Source organism: Diceros bicornis, chromosome 32, assembly GCF_020826845.1.
Source record: "Diceros bicornis minor isolate mBicDic1 chromosome 32, mDicBic1.mat.cur, whole genome shotgun sequence".
NCBI lineage: Eukaryota > Metazoa > Chordata > Mammalia > Perissodactyla > Rhinocerotidae > Diceros > Diceros bicornis.
In genome coordinates, this window is record NC_080771.1 from 23402506 (window position 1) to 23420533 (window position 18028).

At 39.3% G+C, this 18028-nt stretch overlaps 1 protein-coding gene across 1 annotated transcript in view; it reads left to right on the plus strand.

Annotated features, from left to right (window-relative positions):
• Positions 1-18028, plus strand: part of PKD1L3 (polycystin 1 like 3, transient receptor potential channel interacting) — a 354098-nt gene that overhangs the window by 310623 nt on the left and 25447 nt on the right. Inside the window, exons 16-23 of the mRNA XM_058528165.1 lie at positions 4225-4421; positions 4758-4957; positions 5441-5621; positions 6268-6460; positions 6561-6795; positions 13157-13256; positions 14935-15075; positions 15860-16045. Of these exons, the coding sequence (XP_058384148.1) occupies positions 4225-4421; positions 4758-4957; positions 5441-5621; positions 6268-6460; positions 6561-6795; positions 13157-13256; positions 14935-15075; positions 15860-16045 (1433 nt within the window). The remainder of the gene's footprint in view (positions 1-4224; positions 4422-4757; positions 4958-5440; positions 5622-6267; positions 6461-6560; positions 6796-13156; positions 13257-14934; positions 15076-15859; positions 16046-18028) is intronic.

Consider the following 18028-nt stretch of genomic DNA (forward strand, 5'->3'; position numbering starts at 1 on the left):
CAACTGCAGAGTTTTTTTCTTTTTCTTAAATAATTTCTGTATCTCTATTGATATTTTCTATTTGGCAAGATATCATTCTCATTTGCTTTCCTCTAGTTCTTTGGATATGGTTTCCTCTAGTTCTTTGAACATATTTAAAATAGCTGATTTAAAGTCTTTGCATAGTAGATCCAGTGTCTTGGCTTCCTCAGGGACAATCTACTGACTGCTGTTGTGTGTGCATGTGTGTGCTGGGAACATATTTATTTTTTTCTTTCATGTCTTGTGATCAATGTGGCAACTCTGGAAATCAGATTTTCTTCCCCTCCTCCAGGATTTGTTGTTCTTAGTGTTTATTGTTGCTGTTTGTTTAGTGACTTTTCTGAATTAATTCTGGAAAGTCTATATTCATGTGTGACAACTGAAGTTTCTGCTCAGTTAGTTCAGTGGTCAGCTGATGATTGGACAGAGATTTCCTTAAATGTCTGGAAGGAATAAGTCTCCCAGTCTTTGCTGACAGGTTTTGTGTGCATGTTGTGGCATGCCTTCAGCACTCAGCAAGGCAACTGAGCTCTGCCTTAGCCTTTGCTTCCTGTTTGCTGAGAGCCTCAGGGTCATCCAGGAGTGAGAGCTTAGGGCCTTCTCAGGTATTTCCTGAGTGTGCACACAGCCCTGGACATGCATGTAGCTTCTAGAGTCCCAGGAATATGTCAGAGCTTTTCAAAACTCCTATGGACTTCTCATTTTCCAGCATTTTCTTTTAAGCTTTTTGGTTAGCCTATTGTTGGCCCACCATATCAGGTAGCTGTGAAGTTAAACAATTGCCTGTGAATTTTTGACAGTGTCCTCAGGGAAAAGGCTTTTTGCAGTGTATGAGTGCACAAGTCAAATCAAGACAGCCTTGCAAGTGGAGTTTCCCAGGGAACTACTAGACAGGTCAAATAATCACAATTCTCTGGGAATGAGGCTTTGAAGAAGCTCCAGACTTGGTCTGCTCCCTCTAGTGGCTGCCAGGCTGCTGGTTTTCACTGTGATTGAAGGCTGTTGGTTTTCAAGGTTACCGTGGAGCTAGAGAAAGGGAGATGGGAATAGGGCAAGTTAAAATGCCACAAAGCTCACTGTTCATATTGATATTCAGCCATTTTTCTTTCTTTTTTTTTTTTGTGAGGATGATCAGCACTGAGCTAACATCTGATGCCAATCCTCCTCTTTTTTTTTTTTGCTGAGGAAGATTGGCACTGAGGTAACATCTGTGCCCATCTTCTTCTACTTTATATGGGACGCCGCCACAGCATGGCTCTACAAGCAGTGCGTCGGTGCGCGCCCGGGATCCAAACTGGTGCCCTGGGCCGCCGCAGCGGAGCGCGTGCACTTAACCGCTTACGCCACCGGGCCGGCCCCTCAGCCATTTTTCTTGAATAAACTCTCCTAGGTTGCTACACACCTTTGAATATTTACCTGAATTCTGAAAATTTTGATTCTGACTTTTTAAAAGCAGTTTTATCATTGCTTTTATGGAAGAGAGAATTTTCAGAGGTCTTTACTCCACCCTTTTTGCTAACTCAAATGGATTTAGACAGTTTACTACTTATAGCAATAATAGCAGCCAGAGTAATATTTTATGTTGGTCACCAGAAGCCCAGTCCCCACAGGGTGATACTTGCACAGGCAGTGGAGACGCTTTACAAAAGAAGAACCCCAAGATGAGGAGACTCTGATCTGGTATAGGGAATGCTGGAAAACCTGCAGGATAACTCCCCTGTGGATTGAGACATTGTCTTTACGTCTCTGGAATGTAAGCAAATCTCTCAAGGGGTGGGAACAAGGCCTTTCTATCTTTATTACCCTAGAATATCCCTGGGGAATGAGATGTGTCTGTCTTTACAATCTGGAAATGTAAATAAATTTGCTCCAAAGAGAGTCACTATCTCTATCTTTCCAGGGCTGTCTGCTTATACAAAGATAGCTCAAAAGATAGTCCAGGAGCAAATTTTATTAATGCCTAGATATGAAGTATTCATGGAGAATTGCCTTCCAACACTGCCTCTGTTGTGTTGTGTCAGTCTTCTGTCAATCTAGCTCTTATTCTTTTAAAGTATACTGCCTTTTCTCTTTTTAATATTTTCTCTTTATCCTTGATGTACCAAGGTTTACCATAATTATTTTCACTGTAGATTTGCTTTTTTATCCTGTTTGGTACTCAGAATATACTTTTGTGTGTGTGTGTGTGTGAGGAAAATCAGCCCTGAGCTAACATCCATGCTAATCCCCCTCTTTTTGCTGAGGAAGCCCGGCTCTGAGCTAACATCTATTGCCAATCCTCCTCCTTTTTTTTTCCCCCAAAGCCCCAGTAGATAGTTGTACGTCATAGTTGCACATCCTTCTAGTTGCTGTATGTGGGACGTGGCCTCAGCGTGGCTGGAGAAGTGGTGCGTCGGTGCCCGTCCGGGATCCGAACCCAGGCCGCCAGTAGCGGAGCGCGCACACTTAACCACTAAGCCACGGGGCCAACCCTCAGAATATACTTTACAAATTTTTTTTGCTGTGGCAAAATACACCTAACATAAAATGTACATTTAATATGCAGAATCATGTCTTCAATTCTGAAAATTTCTCAGTTGTCACTTCTGAAAATATTGGTCCTCTGACATTCCCTTAATGTATGTTGGAGCCTCTCAAACTATCCTCCGTGTTATTAAACTGCTCATGCATATTTATTTTCTTTTTGCCTCTCTTTTTGCCTGGATGAGTTCTTTAGTGCTGCATTTCAGTTCACTAATTTTCTTTTCAGCTGTGCCCGTATCTCCTAAATTTTTTGTTTTGATGACCATATTTATCAGCTTCAAAATTTCTAATTTATTTGTGTTTCTCGTAGTTTTTTATTCTCCTTTTTTTTTTTTAAAAGCAGGGCTTGGACTCCATGTTATAATTTTATTTATTTATTTATTTTTCCCCCTAAAGCCCCAGTAGATAGTTGTATGTCATAACTGCACATCCTTCCAGCCGCTGCATGTGGGACACGGCCCCAGCATGGCCGGAGAAGCCGTGCGTCAGTGCACGCCCAGGATCCGAACCCGGGCCGCCAGGAGCAGAGCGCGCACACTTAACCGCTAAGCCATGGGGCTGGCCCCAGTTTTTTATTCTCCTTAAGTGAATATTATTCCTTTGCTTGTATCTTTGAGCAACCCAAAATACTTAAAGTCTTTGTCAGACTGTCCCATAAAATTAATTTCTTCTTGATTGAATTATTGATTGTTTTGGCTCCCTTTCTCAAGTTTAGATTTCTTCATGTGTTTAGGAATTTGGGATTGTATGTTTATTTTGAGTGGTTTTATTGTTAAATCTCTCTCTCTCCATACTCATCCCTGACTAGTAGTTTGGCTGCTGTTTCCATCCAACTCTTCACGTCTCTAGTCTAGAACTAGGCCTTCTTATATTACAGCCTTTTGGATCCCCTATTCCCCAATAAAATTAATGAAACTAGGGCTACTGCAGATCTTGTCATGAGCCAATGGATCTCTTCGCTCAATTCCTGGTCATGGGCTGCCCTTTTTCACCCACCTCCCTACCTATAAATTTGTAGCTTTATGGCAGTTTTTGTTCTGCAATATCTTTTCATGAGCTCCAGCCTCAAGCCTGGCTTCAAGCAGTGAAGTTGGCTTTACTCTCCCTTTCCCCACCCTGTGAAATACTCTTAGTTCCAGTTACCCTACAAGAGTCAAACTCCCACCTGTGTACTGCCTTCTTCCAGACCTGGAGCCCAGTAATCCTGTGGCTTCTTCCTCACTCACCACCTTGTTTTCTCATTCCATTTCCCTTCCTCAGAGATGTTTATTTTGCTTTTAAGCCCAGCCAGTATTTTTGGTTCTTTCTTTTTACATCTTATTTATAGTTCCTTTTGAAGTAGAGAAGATGCTCAAAGTCTGAATTTACCAAACTATCTTGAGTAGAAGCCTAATGCAAACCTTTGAAGAGTAAAAGATTTATCAAAAGTCTTATAAAGCTAAAGCAACAGGTTTTAATTTTAAATTCTCATACATTATGAGTTATCCTTATCCTCAAAAACTACTATCCTAAAATAACAAAAGGATCGTATTATCAGGTCATTTGAAAGCTTCTTCAGAGAGGCATTGAATAGTGGCTGAGTTGTTGCTAAAGAGCTTGTTGCTAGGCAAACTACATCTAAGTCTAGGGCACTTTCAGAATGGAATCTCATGTCTCTCCTGTCCTAATTCATCTTTATAGACACCTGTTCTCCTCCATGATTGTAGAGAAGTTCACCCAGGATTATCTGTGGCTCTCAGTTGCAACTCGACACCCCTGGAACCAGTTTACAAGAGTCCAGAGGCTCAGCTGCTGTGTGACGCTGCTTCTTTGCAACATGGTCATCAATGTTATGTTCTGGAAGATAAACAGCACTGCTGCCAAGAGAGATGAGCAAGGTATGGATGAGCCCTGATGTGTGTTGTTTATGGTCTGTAATCCTTTTACTATACTCCATTCTCCTTACTTTCAGGGTTAGAAACAGAATTATGGTGTGCTTTGTTTTTCCTTTGCTGCCCTAACGGTAGAACACTCTAACAAATTTTCTCACTGTTCTCATTCATTAATAAATGAAGCAACTTTAGGAACACATCAGGATTTTTACTGCCATGATAATTTTCTATCCTTAGATAATCGTAGTTAAGTTGCTAAACAAATACTGAAATCTGGGAGAGGAATGACTGAGGTAGCTTTAATTGTTGAGGATGAAGGTTGATGTAATGCTTTTCTTTCAGTGGGTCCATTTGCTGTGACGTGGTCTGAATTGCTCATCAGCCTCCAAACTGCTGTCATCCTCTTCCCAATCAATCTTGTAATTGGGCAGCTCTTCCCATTGATTCAACCACAGGAACCTCTGCCTCTCTTTCCTCCCATCCAGGCCTCCTGCCTCTCAGATGCTTCTTTTGAGCCTCTCTCTCTCACAAAGATAGTTGAGGTAAGCTTGGTATCAAATTTTACAGGTAAATGATGTCCTCCCCTTCCCCCCGTAGTGGAAAAGACCAGTGGAAAGGATCTCTTGGAAGGCTCTCGGGGTCCTGTTAACCTGGATAGCTTTTCCCTAATGCCTATCCCCTGAGTTGCGATCCATCATACCTCTAGTTTTTTCTCCTGATTATGAAGTATTCTGAGGACTAATTGTGAATGCAGAACATACTACTCTGGAGTTGTTTTAGTTTTGGATGTTTGGTCAAACGGTCCCTGCTTCTTTCATTCTATATTCTCTCACGAAACTAGTTCTGAAGCTACTATGAAATGACTTCTTTCTGAAAAAGTATAGAGAAAATGAAAAGTTGTTGTTCTTTACACTAAGCGTATGCCCTTCTGAGTAAAGAAACAGCCTTATTACCATCTATAATTGCTACCAGTCCTGGGTTAATGTAAAAAAGACTGACTTTTCTCATCTTGGTTCTACATTCAGGAATTAAAAGAAACTGTGGGACTCCTGCTCAGGAGAAATATGTACCTACTCTCAGAGTGTGAACAATCTTCGTGGAGTTCTGACAACGTTACCAAGCTGGTGAAACTTTTATCCAGCCTCATTTATTCTCATTTAAAGGGTCAAGGCTGTCATCAGCAGGCAGGACCCTATTGGGCAAATGGTAAAGTTCAGTAGGTTTTAGTAACTAATCTTTCCTCTGCCTTCCACTCTCTTGTATGTCTCTTACTTTCTTACTCATTCTTACCTCTCAGCATAACCAACAGGCATGATACAACCTTCTGCTTGTCTTAGTTTCCTTAAGCTTCCAATATAAAGCTGATAGCTTTGATCCGTCTGATGGCTTTTGAGACAATATATCTGGTGATACAAAGTAAAGGATTAAGGAAAAACCCATAAAAATATTCTCTGTTTCAGACCCCCATATTCTATCTGCTTTGTTGGAGGCTATTGAAACTTGTCATTCTTTTTTTCCTATAGAATGGTGAGATTGTGCAATTTATGGATTCTTGAATATAGTTTGGGCCTCCTGGGCACTTACCTAATATAGGTCACAGGTACTGCAGTTCTGGTGAAAAAGATCAATCAGGTTTTAGAAGTCTCAAGATCAAAGCGCGGAATTTTACAAATTGTTACAAAGTCATCACCATGCTCAGAGATGACAATAATACTGTACGTGTTGAGTCCAGTCTCCATTGACTGGGAAATTTAACCTCATCATCAATTAATGAATTGCTAGTCTCTACCAGTAATTACTATTTTTTGAAATCTTCCACTTGTTAAAGTGTCAACCTGGAATATATTTTCAGTGGTTCCTGAAAACCACCATCATTTCCACTATTACCTGCTCCGAGTTCTGCAGAGGCTGCAGTGTCACTTAAGCACACTGGATCCCACCCAGGTTGACCAGCCTTGTGACTTCCTAGATGCAGCCAGCCAACTACAGAAACTACAGGAACTCTTGGAAACACATCTCCTTCCCACAGGGCAAGGGCCATCCAGGTAACGCACCATACTGGTCCTTCTTTATCACCTGTAATCTTCCTAAACCTCTCTCTTAGCTGTTGGCTGTAGGATTATTCCTTCAACTTCTGTTCTTAAGGGAGGCAACCAGTTTTCCCATCCTGAGCCCAGCAGAAGGGAAGAAGTCCATCTTTAATGGCCTGCCCCGATGGCTGACTTATGTCTGCTGGCTCTTTCTGGGTGTCACTAGTCTGGCTGCGGCCTTTTTTACAGCACTTTATAGCCTGGAACTGAGCAAAGACCAAGCCACCAGCTGGGTTATTTCGATGATATTATCAGTGCTTCAGAACATCTTCATCAGCCAGCCAGTAAAGGTACGTGAGAAACGGGTCACACAGGCGGGAGTGACCATTGGTGGGAGGAACCATTATAGTTTCAGGAAACTTGGGAAACTGAGGTCCAGGGGTGTCAATCCAAGGTGGCTAATAGTTCTGACAATGTGACAAAAAACAAAGAAAGAAAGAAAGGAAGGAAGGAAGGAAGGAAGGAAGGAAGGAAGGAAGAAAGAAAGAGGCAAAGTGCAATTTGTTAGGGATATGTGTGAAGTAGTCACAGAAAAAACTAAGCAGAACTGATAGACTAGTAGAAGTATTAGCAGAAAAGGATTGGGGACTTAAGAGGGACAAGTGAAAAAAATCAATGGACAACGAACTACTTTAGAAAAAGAGCAACATAAAACTTTTGAAAAAACTTTTAATTAAGGAAAATGTCAAACTCACATAGAAGTCTAGAGAACAGTATAATGAATCCTAAAGTTCTTTTACCCAGCTTCGGCAATTACCAATTCATGGCCAATCATGTTTCATCTATTTTGAAAAAAAATACCAGACTTCATATTATTTTGTCCATAAATATTTCAGCCTGTTTTTTAAAAGATTAGGACTCTTCTTTTTAATACATAAGTATAAAACTATTATCACACCTAAATTAATAATTTTTTAATATGAATGTACTTAACACTATTGAACTATACATTTTAAAAAGGTTAAGATGGTAAGTTTTTAATGTATATTTTACAATTTTTTAGAAATCCAATCGGTGTTCAGATTTTCCCAGTTGTCTCATGTTTATTTTATAGTTTTGTTCAAATCAAGATCCAAATAAGGTCCACGTGTTGCAATTGGTTGCTATGTCTCTTAAGTATTTTGTGTGTGTGTGTGTGTGTGGAAGATCAGCCCTGAGCTAACATCCATGCCAATCCTCCTCTTTTTGCTAAGGAAGACTGGCCTGGGCTAACATCCATGCCCATCTTCCTCCACTTTATGTGGGACGCCACCACAGCATGGCTTGACAAGCAGCGAGTCAGTGCGCGCCCAGGATCCGAACCCTGGGCCGCCAGCAGCGGAGCGCACGCACTTAACCGCCACGCCACGGGGCCGGCCCCATTTTTTTTTTTTTTTTTTTGTGATCTCTTAAGTATTTTTAATACTTAATCTGTATGTTCCCCCCGCCTTTCCCTCTTTCTCTTTCTATTCTTGCTATTTTTCTCACAATGTAATTGTTGAAGAAACAAAGTTGTTTGTCCTGTCGAGTTTCCAACATTCTGGATTTTGGTGGCAGGGTTGCCTCTGCTTTAAAAACCCGATAATATGGGCCTGAGCTCCCACAAGCAGATATTGGGAGCTTTTAGAATTCTTGATGCCCAGGCCTTACTCTAGACCAATTAAATTGTGATCTCCGGAGGTGGGCTCCAAGGTCCAACAGATTTTAAAGCTCCCCAGGTGATTCTGACGTTCTGCCCCGTTTGAGACCCGCTGATCCTAGAAGAGGGACAGCGTACAAGGAGTGGGTAGACGTTAGTTATAAAGAACTGCTGGAGAAGACAGACCAAAGAGGAACAAGAGCTCTTAAGGAGATTCAGTTATACAGATACACAGACAAAGGCTTTCAGGAAATGGAAAATGTGATTTACGAAAATCAGAAGTTGAATTAAAGGAGATGTCATTATTGAAACCCAAATTAATGACCAGGAAGATCAAATAAACCAAAATAATGCAAAACATAAATAAAAATATTGAAATCACAAACAAATAGAGACCTACACGGTAGATCCAGGGTAACTAACATGCAGTTGATAGGAGTGGTAATAATTAAACAATTAAAAATTCCACCCATGCAAAGAAATATTGAATTTATCTATTAAAAGGCCCCAACTAGTTCCAAGCGTAATGAATTTAAAAAGACACACACTGAAATGGAGGATGGTAGTTCTGGGATGAGGCCCAAGATTCTGCATCCTACAAATTCCCAGGTGATGCTGATGCTCCTGGTCTGTGGATTGCACTCCAAGTAGTATCATTCTGAATAATAAATCTAGTTTCTCTGAGAAGTCAATATCATGAACAAAATTAATGGAGGAGGACTGTTCTAGATTTTTTGAATAGAGACGTTTTTAATATGGAGAGGATATTATACTAGGAAATTATTGATAATTTCCTTAAGTGTGATAATGATATGAAAATGCCCTGATTTTTTGGTGATACGTGCTTGAATACAGGCGGTCCTTGCTTTGCCCTGTTTCAATGTGCATGAATTTCAGTTACTATGGTTTAGTTAAATGATATTGGTTTCCCAGCAACACAGTTCAGATCTCAGTTACCATTGCATGCTAACTGTGAGTGATTGCATAAAGTAGAAACTGCTGCTCGCTCTTCAGCCCACAGGTCACTACATAAATAACAGGTATGCATCGTGGTCAGTCACCAATCATGTCACTTCTTTTAGTCTGTGGGTGATGGGTGACCTGTTAGCCAGTTCCTGGACAGACAGCAAAGTGTGTAGTTGCTTTATTTACTCTTCTCCCAGTCATAAACTCTGTGATATTTTACAAAAAAATGTACAATTGAAAGAGAGAATTGGCCAACAAAGATGAAAACGCAACGAAGAAACAGAAAGTAATAACACTGGAAGTGAAGTTTAAATAGAACGTAAAGGGAGTTATAGAAGAAATAGCTGACTGCAGAGATGTAGAAACACGTTGCGGGGATCACTGCCTGTGATCAGGAACCTCTAGACACGCAGCCAGATGGACTTAGTCAAGTTTATCAACCCAAATGGAGAGATTGGTTGTGAAGAAAATGCTGATGATGTCTCGGAGGAAGTGGCACTGGCAAAAAACTTACATTAAAGGAACTCTCAGATATTTCATAGAAATGAAAGCTGTGATGAAGGATAAAAAAAGATAAAATGCTGGAAGCCAATCCAAACTTAGAAAAGAGTATGACAGGTCACCAAAGGCATAGAAAAGATGATCTCTTGGTGTCGTAAGTTATACAGGAAGACGAAGGTAAGCACTGTTCAGACTGTTCTTGATAAGTTTTTTACAAAGAAATAAAACACTTCAGTTCTCAATGTTTCTAATGTTTTAAGTTACAGTGGACTAAATACATACTGGTTTCACTACTTTTTAAAATTTCCTTTTAGTTTCATATCTGACAATAGGAGAGATTTTAATGTTTTGACAAGAATCTTTTTTTTTTTAATAATTTTATTTATTTTTTTTTCCCCCAAAGCCCCAGTAGATAGTTGTATGTCATAGTTGCACATCTTTCTACTTGCTGTATGTGGGACGCGGCCTCAGCATGGCCAGAGAAGCGGTGCCTCGGTGCGCGCCCGGGATCCAAACCCGGGCCACCAGTAGCGGAGCGCGCGCACTCAACCGCTAAGCCACGGGGCCGGCCCATGACAAGAATCTTTAAATGTCACACAACAATCATAATTTTTCCCGTTGATTATTAAGATCACTCTGCACGGTTTCAGCTTGCAAGGTCATGTTTATGATCCCACACTATCATGCAAAGTGAAAACTACCTTTTTTTAGGTGTGAAATATTATGATGTCTATTTTCAAGTGGTTCAGGAAAAAAGCAAAGCAAATATGTGAAATGTTAACTTTTTTATGTATGTTTAAAAATTTTAATAATAAAATGTCAGACAAAAATAACTCAAAATGGTTAATATGCCAAAATGTAAAACTTTTAGAAGAAAACCTAGGAGAAACTCTTGGTAACCTTAGGTTAGGCAAAGAGTTCTCATATACAACACCAAGAGCACAATCCATAAAAGAAAAAATTAATAAATTGGACTTCATCAAAATTAAACACTTTTGCTCTGTGAAAGATACTTGAGAATGAAAAACAAAGCCACATACTGGAACAAAAATTTGCAAATCACATATCTGACAAAGGACGCATATTCAAAATACATAAAGAACACTCAAAACTCAATAGTAAGAAAAAAAAACCAATTTTTTAAATGGGCAAAAGGTTTGAAAAGACATTTCACCAAAGAAGATCTACAGATAGCAAATAAGCACATGAAAAATGCTCAACATCATTACTCATTAGGGAAATGCAAATTAAAACCACAATGAAATACCACTACGCATCTACTAGAACGACTTAAAAAATATTGATAATACCAAGTGCTGGTGAGGATGCAGAGCAACTGGGAACTCTCTTACATTGGTGGTAGAAATGTAAAAATGGTATACTCACTTGAAAAAACAGCTTGCCAGTTTCTTACAGAGGTAAACAGTTACCATATAATTTAGTAATCCCACTCCTAGGTATTTACCGCAAAGAAATAAAAACCTATATTCACACAAAATTGTTGTGTGACTATTTACAGCAGCTTATTCATAATTGCCAAAAGCAGGAAACAACCCAAATGCCCATCAACTGGTGAATGGATAGACTGTGGTACATCCATACAGTGAAAGACTACTCAGCAGTAAAAAGGAACAAACTACTGATACATGAAACTACGTGGATGAATCTCAGATGTATTATTGTAAGTGAAAGAAGCCAGGCTCAAAAGGAATAATATATGATTCCATTTATGTGACATTCTGGAAAAGGCAAAAACTGTATGGATGAAGAACACATCAGTAGTTCCCAGAAAGTGAGGTAGGAGAATGGGTTGACCAAAAGGGGCCAGCCTGAGGGAATTTTTGGATGATGAAACTGTTGTGTATCCACCACCATAATCAAAACACCCAACTCTGTGCATTTGTCAAAACTCATAGAATTGTACACCAAAAAGAGTGATTTTTACTGTGTGTAAACTAAAATATATTTTTTAAAAGCAAAAAAACCTTTCTGATCACAATGGCCAAAAAACTTGTAAAATGTTCATCTCCACTGGTCAAATAAATTAGAACGGTAAGATTCCATTTTTGCTTTTAAAAATGGCAAAGAAAAACAAACGATAACACACAGTGATGCCAGGGAAAATGGACACAACGCTGGGTGAGGAAAATCTGGTAATATATATGGTAAGAGCATTCAAATTCTATGTCCTTTGGCTAAATAAGTTTCACTTCTAAGGATCTATCCTGCAACAATTCAGGGTGGTTTATAATAATAAAAAAAGTGGCAAGAACTTAAATGTCCAAAATTTGAACGTTGCTTAATATACTATGAGACAGCCATATCCATATAATGGAATACCAAGCAACCACTAAAAATGTTATAGAAAAGTGTAATGATGTGGAAAGCTAGTCGATGTATATTTAGACAAAAATGGGGGCTGGCCAGGTGGCGTAGCAGTTAAGTTCGCACTCTCCGCTTCGGTGACCCCGGGTTCACAGGTTCGGATCCCAGGTGCACACTGACACACCGCTTGTTAAGCCATGCTGTGGCGGTGTCCCATATAAAGCAGAGGAAGATGGGCACAGTTGTTAGCCCAGGGCCAATCTTCCTCAGCAAAAAGAGGAGGATTGGCATCAGATGTTAGCTCAGGGCTAATCTTCCTCAAAAAAAACTGTAGTATATCCTCACCCTTAAATACTAATCAGCAATAAAAAGGAATAAAGTTTAAAAAAAAAAAAGGACAAAAATGATTAAAGGATATATTCCAAATTTTAAGAGTTTTTTAATCTCTAATTTTTCTTTTTTTCTAGACTTTTATAATCATATATTACTTCAGTTAAAAAAAAGTTTGGGTTAAAGTATAAATAAAGGAATAAAAGGGATGGAAACCAACGTATTAGCTTAGTTACTGGTATCGCTGTAGTGGAGAATCGGGTTGGACCCACGGCCAGGTGTACTTTCTACTTTCCCCCAAGTCTCGTCCTTGGGACAGTCCACTAGAGGGCGATGTTAGGTCCGCAGAGCAGATGCACCCAGAATTGCCGCCTCAGAAAAGAGATGTGTGGCAACAGACAGGAAACACCGCCCTTGTCCTTTATTCTCCTGGGGCCTGGAGCACTTTCCTCCCCTCCATGAAAATTGAAGGAGTTGGGGATACTTGTTTCCCTCAACAGATACTTAAGGTCTTACTCAATTCTAAGATTCCATGTCTTCTTGAGCAAAACTGAGATTTAATCCTTGGGGCTCTTAAAAGTGTAACTTCTCCAGTCTAGTTCCTCAAAGGTCTTCCAAAGATAGGTGTTACTGAACAACTTATACACATCATCACAAATCCTTTAATAGTTTAAGCTTTCTTAGCCAAGTAGATTAAGGACTACAGGCAAAAATACAAATATTAACATGTTAGCCAAGGCCCCATGATTATGCAAAAATAATTATGAAATTACTACTCAATTTTCCATAATAATAAAGGCCAAATAATTGAAATTTATCAATCATATCCACCTTCACCTTTACATGATGATGTCACCTTCTTGGATCCCGTAATATCTGCTCGTGGTTTCTGCTATGATTTCCCCATCTAGGTGGTCTTCCTCACGTTGTTATCCTCACTGATGCTAAACAGGATGCCGTGGCTTCACAAAGGGAAGGAACAACAAACAAAGAGGATCTTGGCACTCTTGGGTAATTCAGGTAGTTCTAACTAGTAATATCTAATTTCGCAAAGAGCAGGTTATATCAGAGCAATGGAATTCTAGTCTGACTCCCATTTACCCATGCAGGGAGCTTGTCTCTAATCAGCTGGTTGCTACTCCTCCTTTGCCCTAGGCGAACCACTATGTCACCAGAACCCATGCATTTCTCCCTAGATCCTCTCATCCTCCCTCAGTGCTTCAACAATCACCTGGATTCTAGATCTCTTTCTCAATCACTTGCTCGCTTCTGAGCCCCACATGTGATTTCCAAGTCCTCCCCATCTGTAACTATACCTGCAGGCGTCTCAAATTAAACATACTCCAAACAGAATTATTTGCCTGCCCCACAAATTCACTTCTTTACTCTATTTTCTCATTTTAATTAAGAGCATCACCATTCTCTAAAAATGTCAGAGTAATCCTAAATTCCTCTCTTATTTCCTACATTCAGTCACCAACCCTGAGGGAATCTACTCTCTAGGTAACTGACCTGAGCTACTCATATCACATGCATGGACCTCACAAACACAATGGTGGGCAAAAAGCAAGTTGCGAAAAAAATTAACACAATACTTTAATCATGCAAAACAATGCATGTCTTGCTTAGAGGATATATATATATTTTTTTTTTAATGAAGAAATGCAAGGGAATGATAAACACAAGTTCAGAGAAGGATTCGCTCTCTGAAGGAAAGAAGGGATACCATCAGAGAGGTACCCAATGGACTTTATGTTGGCAATCACTTATTTCTTAAGCTGAGTGGGACACGTTGCTAAGGGATAGGTACCCCATTCCTTATGAGATTAAAAAAAATTAATAATCTGTCTTCAAACTGCCTTCCTAGCCCTCGTGTCATTTCTCTATGCTCTTGAATTGCTGTTCCCTCTGCCTAAAATGACTTTTTTTTATTATTCTCGTCCTTGTTTATCTGGATAATTATATCTGACTCATCCTTCAAAACAAACGTCAAATGTCACTTCCTTTATGACACCTTCTCCAACTTCCTCAGGGAGATTTGTTTTCTTACTCTTCAGTGATCCATGCTGGCAAGTTTTATGTCATATATCATTCCCTCTTTCTCTCTCCATCTTGATTTAAATATCTCTAGATACTTCTCAGTGTGTTCTACAGACCAGCAGCACTGGCATCTCCCGGAATTGTCAGAAATGCAGAATCTTAGGCCTCACCCCAGAATCTGCATTTTAACAAAATTCCCAAGTGATTCCTATGCACATTAAAATCTGAGAAACGCTGCTCTAAAATAGTACTCCCAACATGTGGTCCACTGATAGAACTGTTTGTTTCTAGTCCAAAATAAATACAGAAATTGAGAGCAATTTAGAAATTTTTATAGCAATTGAGCAGACTAATTTTAGGCATATTGAATCTAATTTTCAAAATGGGGCTTGTATTTTATATGCCTGTTTTACTTCATTTTTTAGTAATTAATTTTTCTTGTATTTTACAAAAATGTCAGTCCTCAGTGGATTGGAATTCAAAAAAAAAGTCTTTCATGATAGTTTGAGAAGCGCTGCTTAGATAGTTTTATTCTTTGTGTCTTCAACATTTAACAGTAGGTATTCATGGTAGAGTCTCAGAAAATGTTGATGAATAACTGCTTAATGAAATATAATGCTTTTTTGGCCTATCTTTGAATTTTTGACAGCAAAATATTCTTCATCATTACCTGGTTCAAGAGATAAGAACAACCCCATCTATGTAGCCCCAGCTATGAACAGTCCAGTTAAGCGCCCAGAAAGAACCTTGAAAGAGAAGCCACTCTTCAAGCTGACAGGAGATATTTTGGGTATGGAGAGGAAAGGGTAACATGTTGATACTGCAGCACGTTTCCCCCAAAGGAAAGGGGGAGTGAGAACAAAATGGAAAATATAGAAGGGTGCAAAAGTATCTTAAAATGTTCTCCTTGAAAAATTCTGGATTCCAGTAAACAAAGTTGTATGGCAAATGGAAAGACTCATGAACTTGGAGTCTTGAAATCTAATTATGTGCTTGAGTAAGTCACTTTCTCTATCTACAAAATGAAATAGCAAAGCTTGATCTATATACTTCACAGGGTGGAGGAAAAATGAATCAGTTTTGAAAAATAGCTATCCTATAAGTACAGGGTAACTGGTTCAACACAGCTCGTGTTTGGATTATTGGACTTCCTGAACCAAAGACATACTCTGTGTTATCATGCCTTCCCTTCTTGTGAACACAGACAGTCTATAGATAGCTGGGGAGGAGAGAGGAGGAAGTGGGGTGGTTTAGAGGGGCATTTAGTTCTAAGAACTAAAATACAACATTTTTTGTGGGGGATTTTATGTATCTTAAATAAAATTTCTGATTAGTTACATGACAGAATAATTCTGGGAAGAATATATAGATATCTATAGATCGATACAGATATCATTAAGAGCCAAGTGCTTTGGCTTATCTGTTTACAATTATTAGGTTGAACCATATGAAATGGCCAATTTTTGACTGTTTTTGACCTGTAAAAGTCTATAGGCTTAGGAAAAACGAAGAAAAAGGTATAGAGGATTTCTAAGCTAACCACTCAACTATGATTTTTTTCTCTTCTACACTAGTACAAATCGTCTTCCTTATCCTGTTGATGACTACAGTCTACTCTGCACAGAACTCCAATAGATTTTATCTCCATCAAGCTATCCAGAAGAGATTTTCTCATGGTTTCTCAGAGATCAAACTTCTTAAGCATTTCTACCCCTGGGCCAATCGCACCCTTCTTCCTAACCTGTATGGGGACTACAATGGTAAGAACAGTCCTGGGGCCCAGCCATGCAAATGTGGGGTGCAACACCCCTAACATGACACATTAGCACACTGAAGAAAGGTCAGCTGGCTTTTTCAATATGGCTGCGCCTCTTTGGGTACCCCAAAGGTCCACTCCCTGGGCCTCATCTAAGCAGGTTCAGATTTGTCTGTTCACCCAAGGGTGATCAGGCCCATGGGAGCTGATTCCCACTGGTGAGTCTCACAAGAGGCTGATAAACAAGAATGAGAATTTATTCACTTAAAGCCCGAAAAGTAACTGGAGTGGTCCCTGGGACTGGTTGCCTCCTTGTGAAGGAGGGAACCACATGTCATGGAAAAGGTTGTTGGATGAGGACAGACCAGGAAAACAGTGTAACCAGAAAGATCTACATACCAGATGACACTTTGATATATTGCCTGATGTGCAATCTCTCCCAAGTCTATGACATGTCTGTCTAACTCTTCTTGTGTGGTTGTTCAGTCCACAAACATGTATTGAACACCTAGCATGCTGGGAACTGTTCTAGGAGCTAATGATAAAAAGATGGATATAATGTGGCTTGTACCCTCACAGAACCTCACTATCAGGAGTTAGTATGCTTTGCCCTGGACATTGTTGGAGAAATGCTAAAAAACTTCTTTCCAAAGGAAGGCTTCTTGTTCAATGTTTGTCACCAGTTACCAACATTTTGTCATATTATAACGTTATATCTTGTTAAGTAAGCTATATTCTGGAAATTGTTGCATTCGTTTAGCTGAAGATTGGTGGCTTCCTGTTGGGATTTGGAACATCTTCTAGATTCCTGAAAACAATCTAGAAGACGTGTTCATCTCAGCAAACACTTGCAGCCTTTTCTTAAAGATCTACTTGGTGCATTTAGGAGCATTGTTACAGATGGCAACTCCTATTCATGTTGATTCTTTCTAGTACAGTTTTAGATGGTGACAGTTCTAGGTTCAGGGCACATTCTATTTGCAGTCTGTAACTCTGTACAATATTGACTAAAATGTGAATCAAACCCTGGGTGGCTGGAGCTAGTGCCATTATGATAGGCGTGCTTCTCTTCTTGGATTCTGTGGCTCTGTGGTATAGTGTCATGGTCTAAAAGCACAGACTCAGAAGCCAGACTGCCCAGGTGCACATCCTCACTCTCCACTTACTAGCAGTGTGTTCTTGGGTAAACTATTCGACTTTCTGTGTCTCAGTTTCACCATCTATACGATAGGGATAATCTTAGGATCTACCCTATAAGATTTATATGAAGATTAAAAACTTAATAGATCTAAGTGCTTAGAGCAGTGTCTGGCACATAGTATTCCCTAGATAAGTGTCAGCTGCTATTATTAGCTGGGTGTTTGGAGCTCTGGCTAATCTACCAGAACCACAAAGTGTACATGAGTTACCTGGACATACTAAGGAAGAACAACAGCAATCTGTAGATTTAATAAAGAAATAGAATTAAGTAGACATGGGGTAAAAAGCAGTAAAAATTGTCACTAACATGGTTTATCTCACAACTGCTAAAAAATCTTTACTTTCAGAATTGATGTAGCCCAGTCGTATTAGTCCAGTTGTTTTCAGGAACATTGAAGCCCAAGCCGTTCACAGCAGATAATCTGTATCCTGTAAATACATAACTTTCCTAATAGCCTGGTCCAATGTATAATCACGTTTAGGGAAGAATCATTTTTTAATTTAATTAAGATTTCTCTTACCACAATTTAAACTTGCTTTTTCTCTTTTGACTTTCTTCTGAGGTGGAAGACAATTGATCACAATTCTATCATAATTGTATAGTTTTCATTTAAGAAATACGAAGTAAGACCATCTTTGAAGGTTAAGTCACCTTTACCTTCCTCTTTTATCTTGTGCAGAACCCTAGGTCGTTTACAAGCTACTGCAAACCTCTCCCTGCCAAATTCTCTAACATAATCTTTTTCTTTCATTTAAAAACAATATTTTAATAATTAAAACATGAATA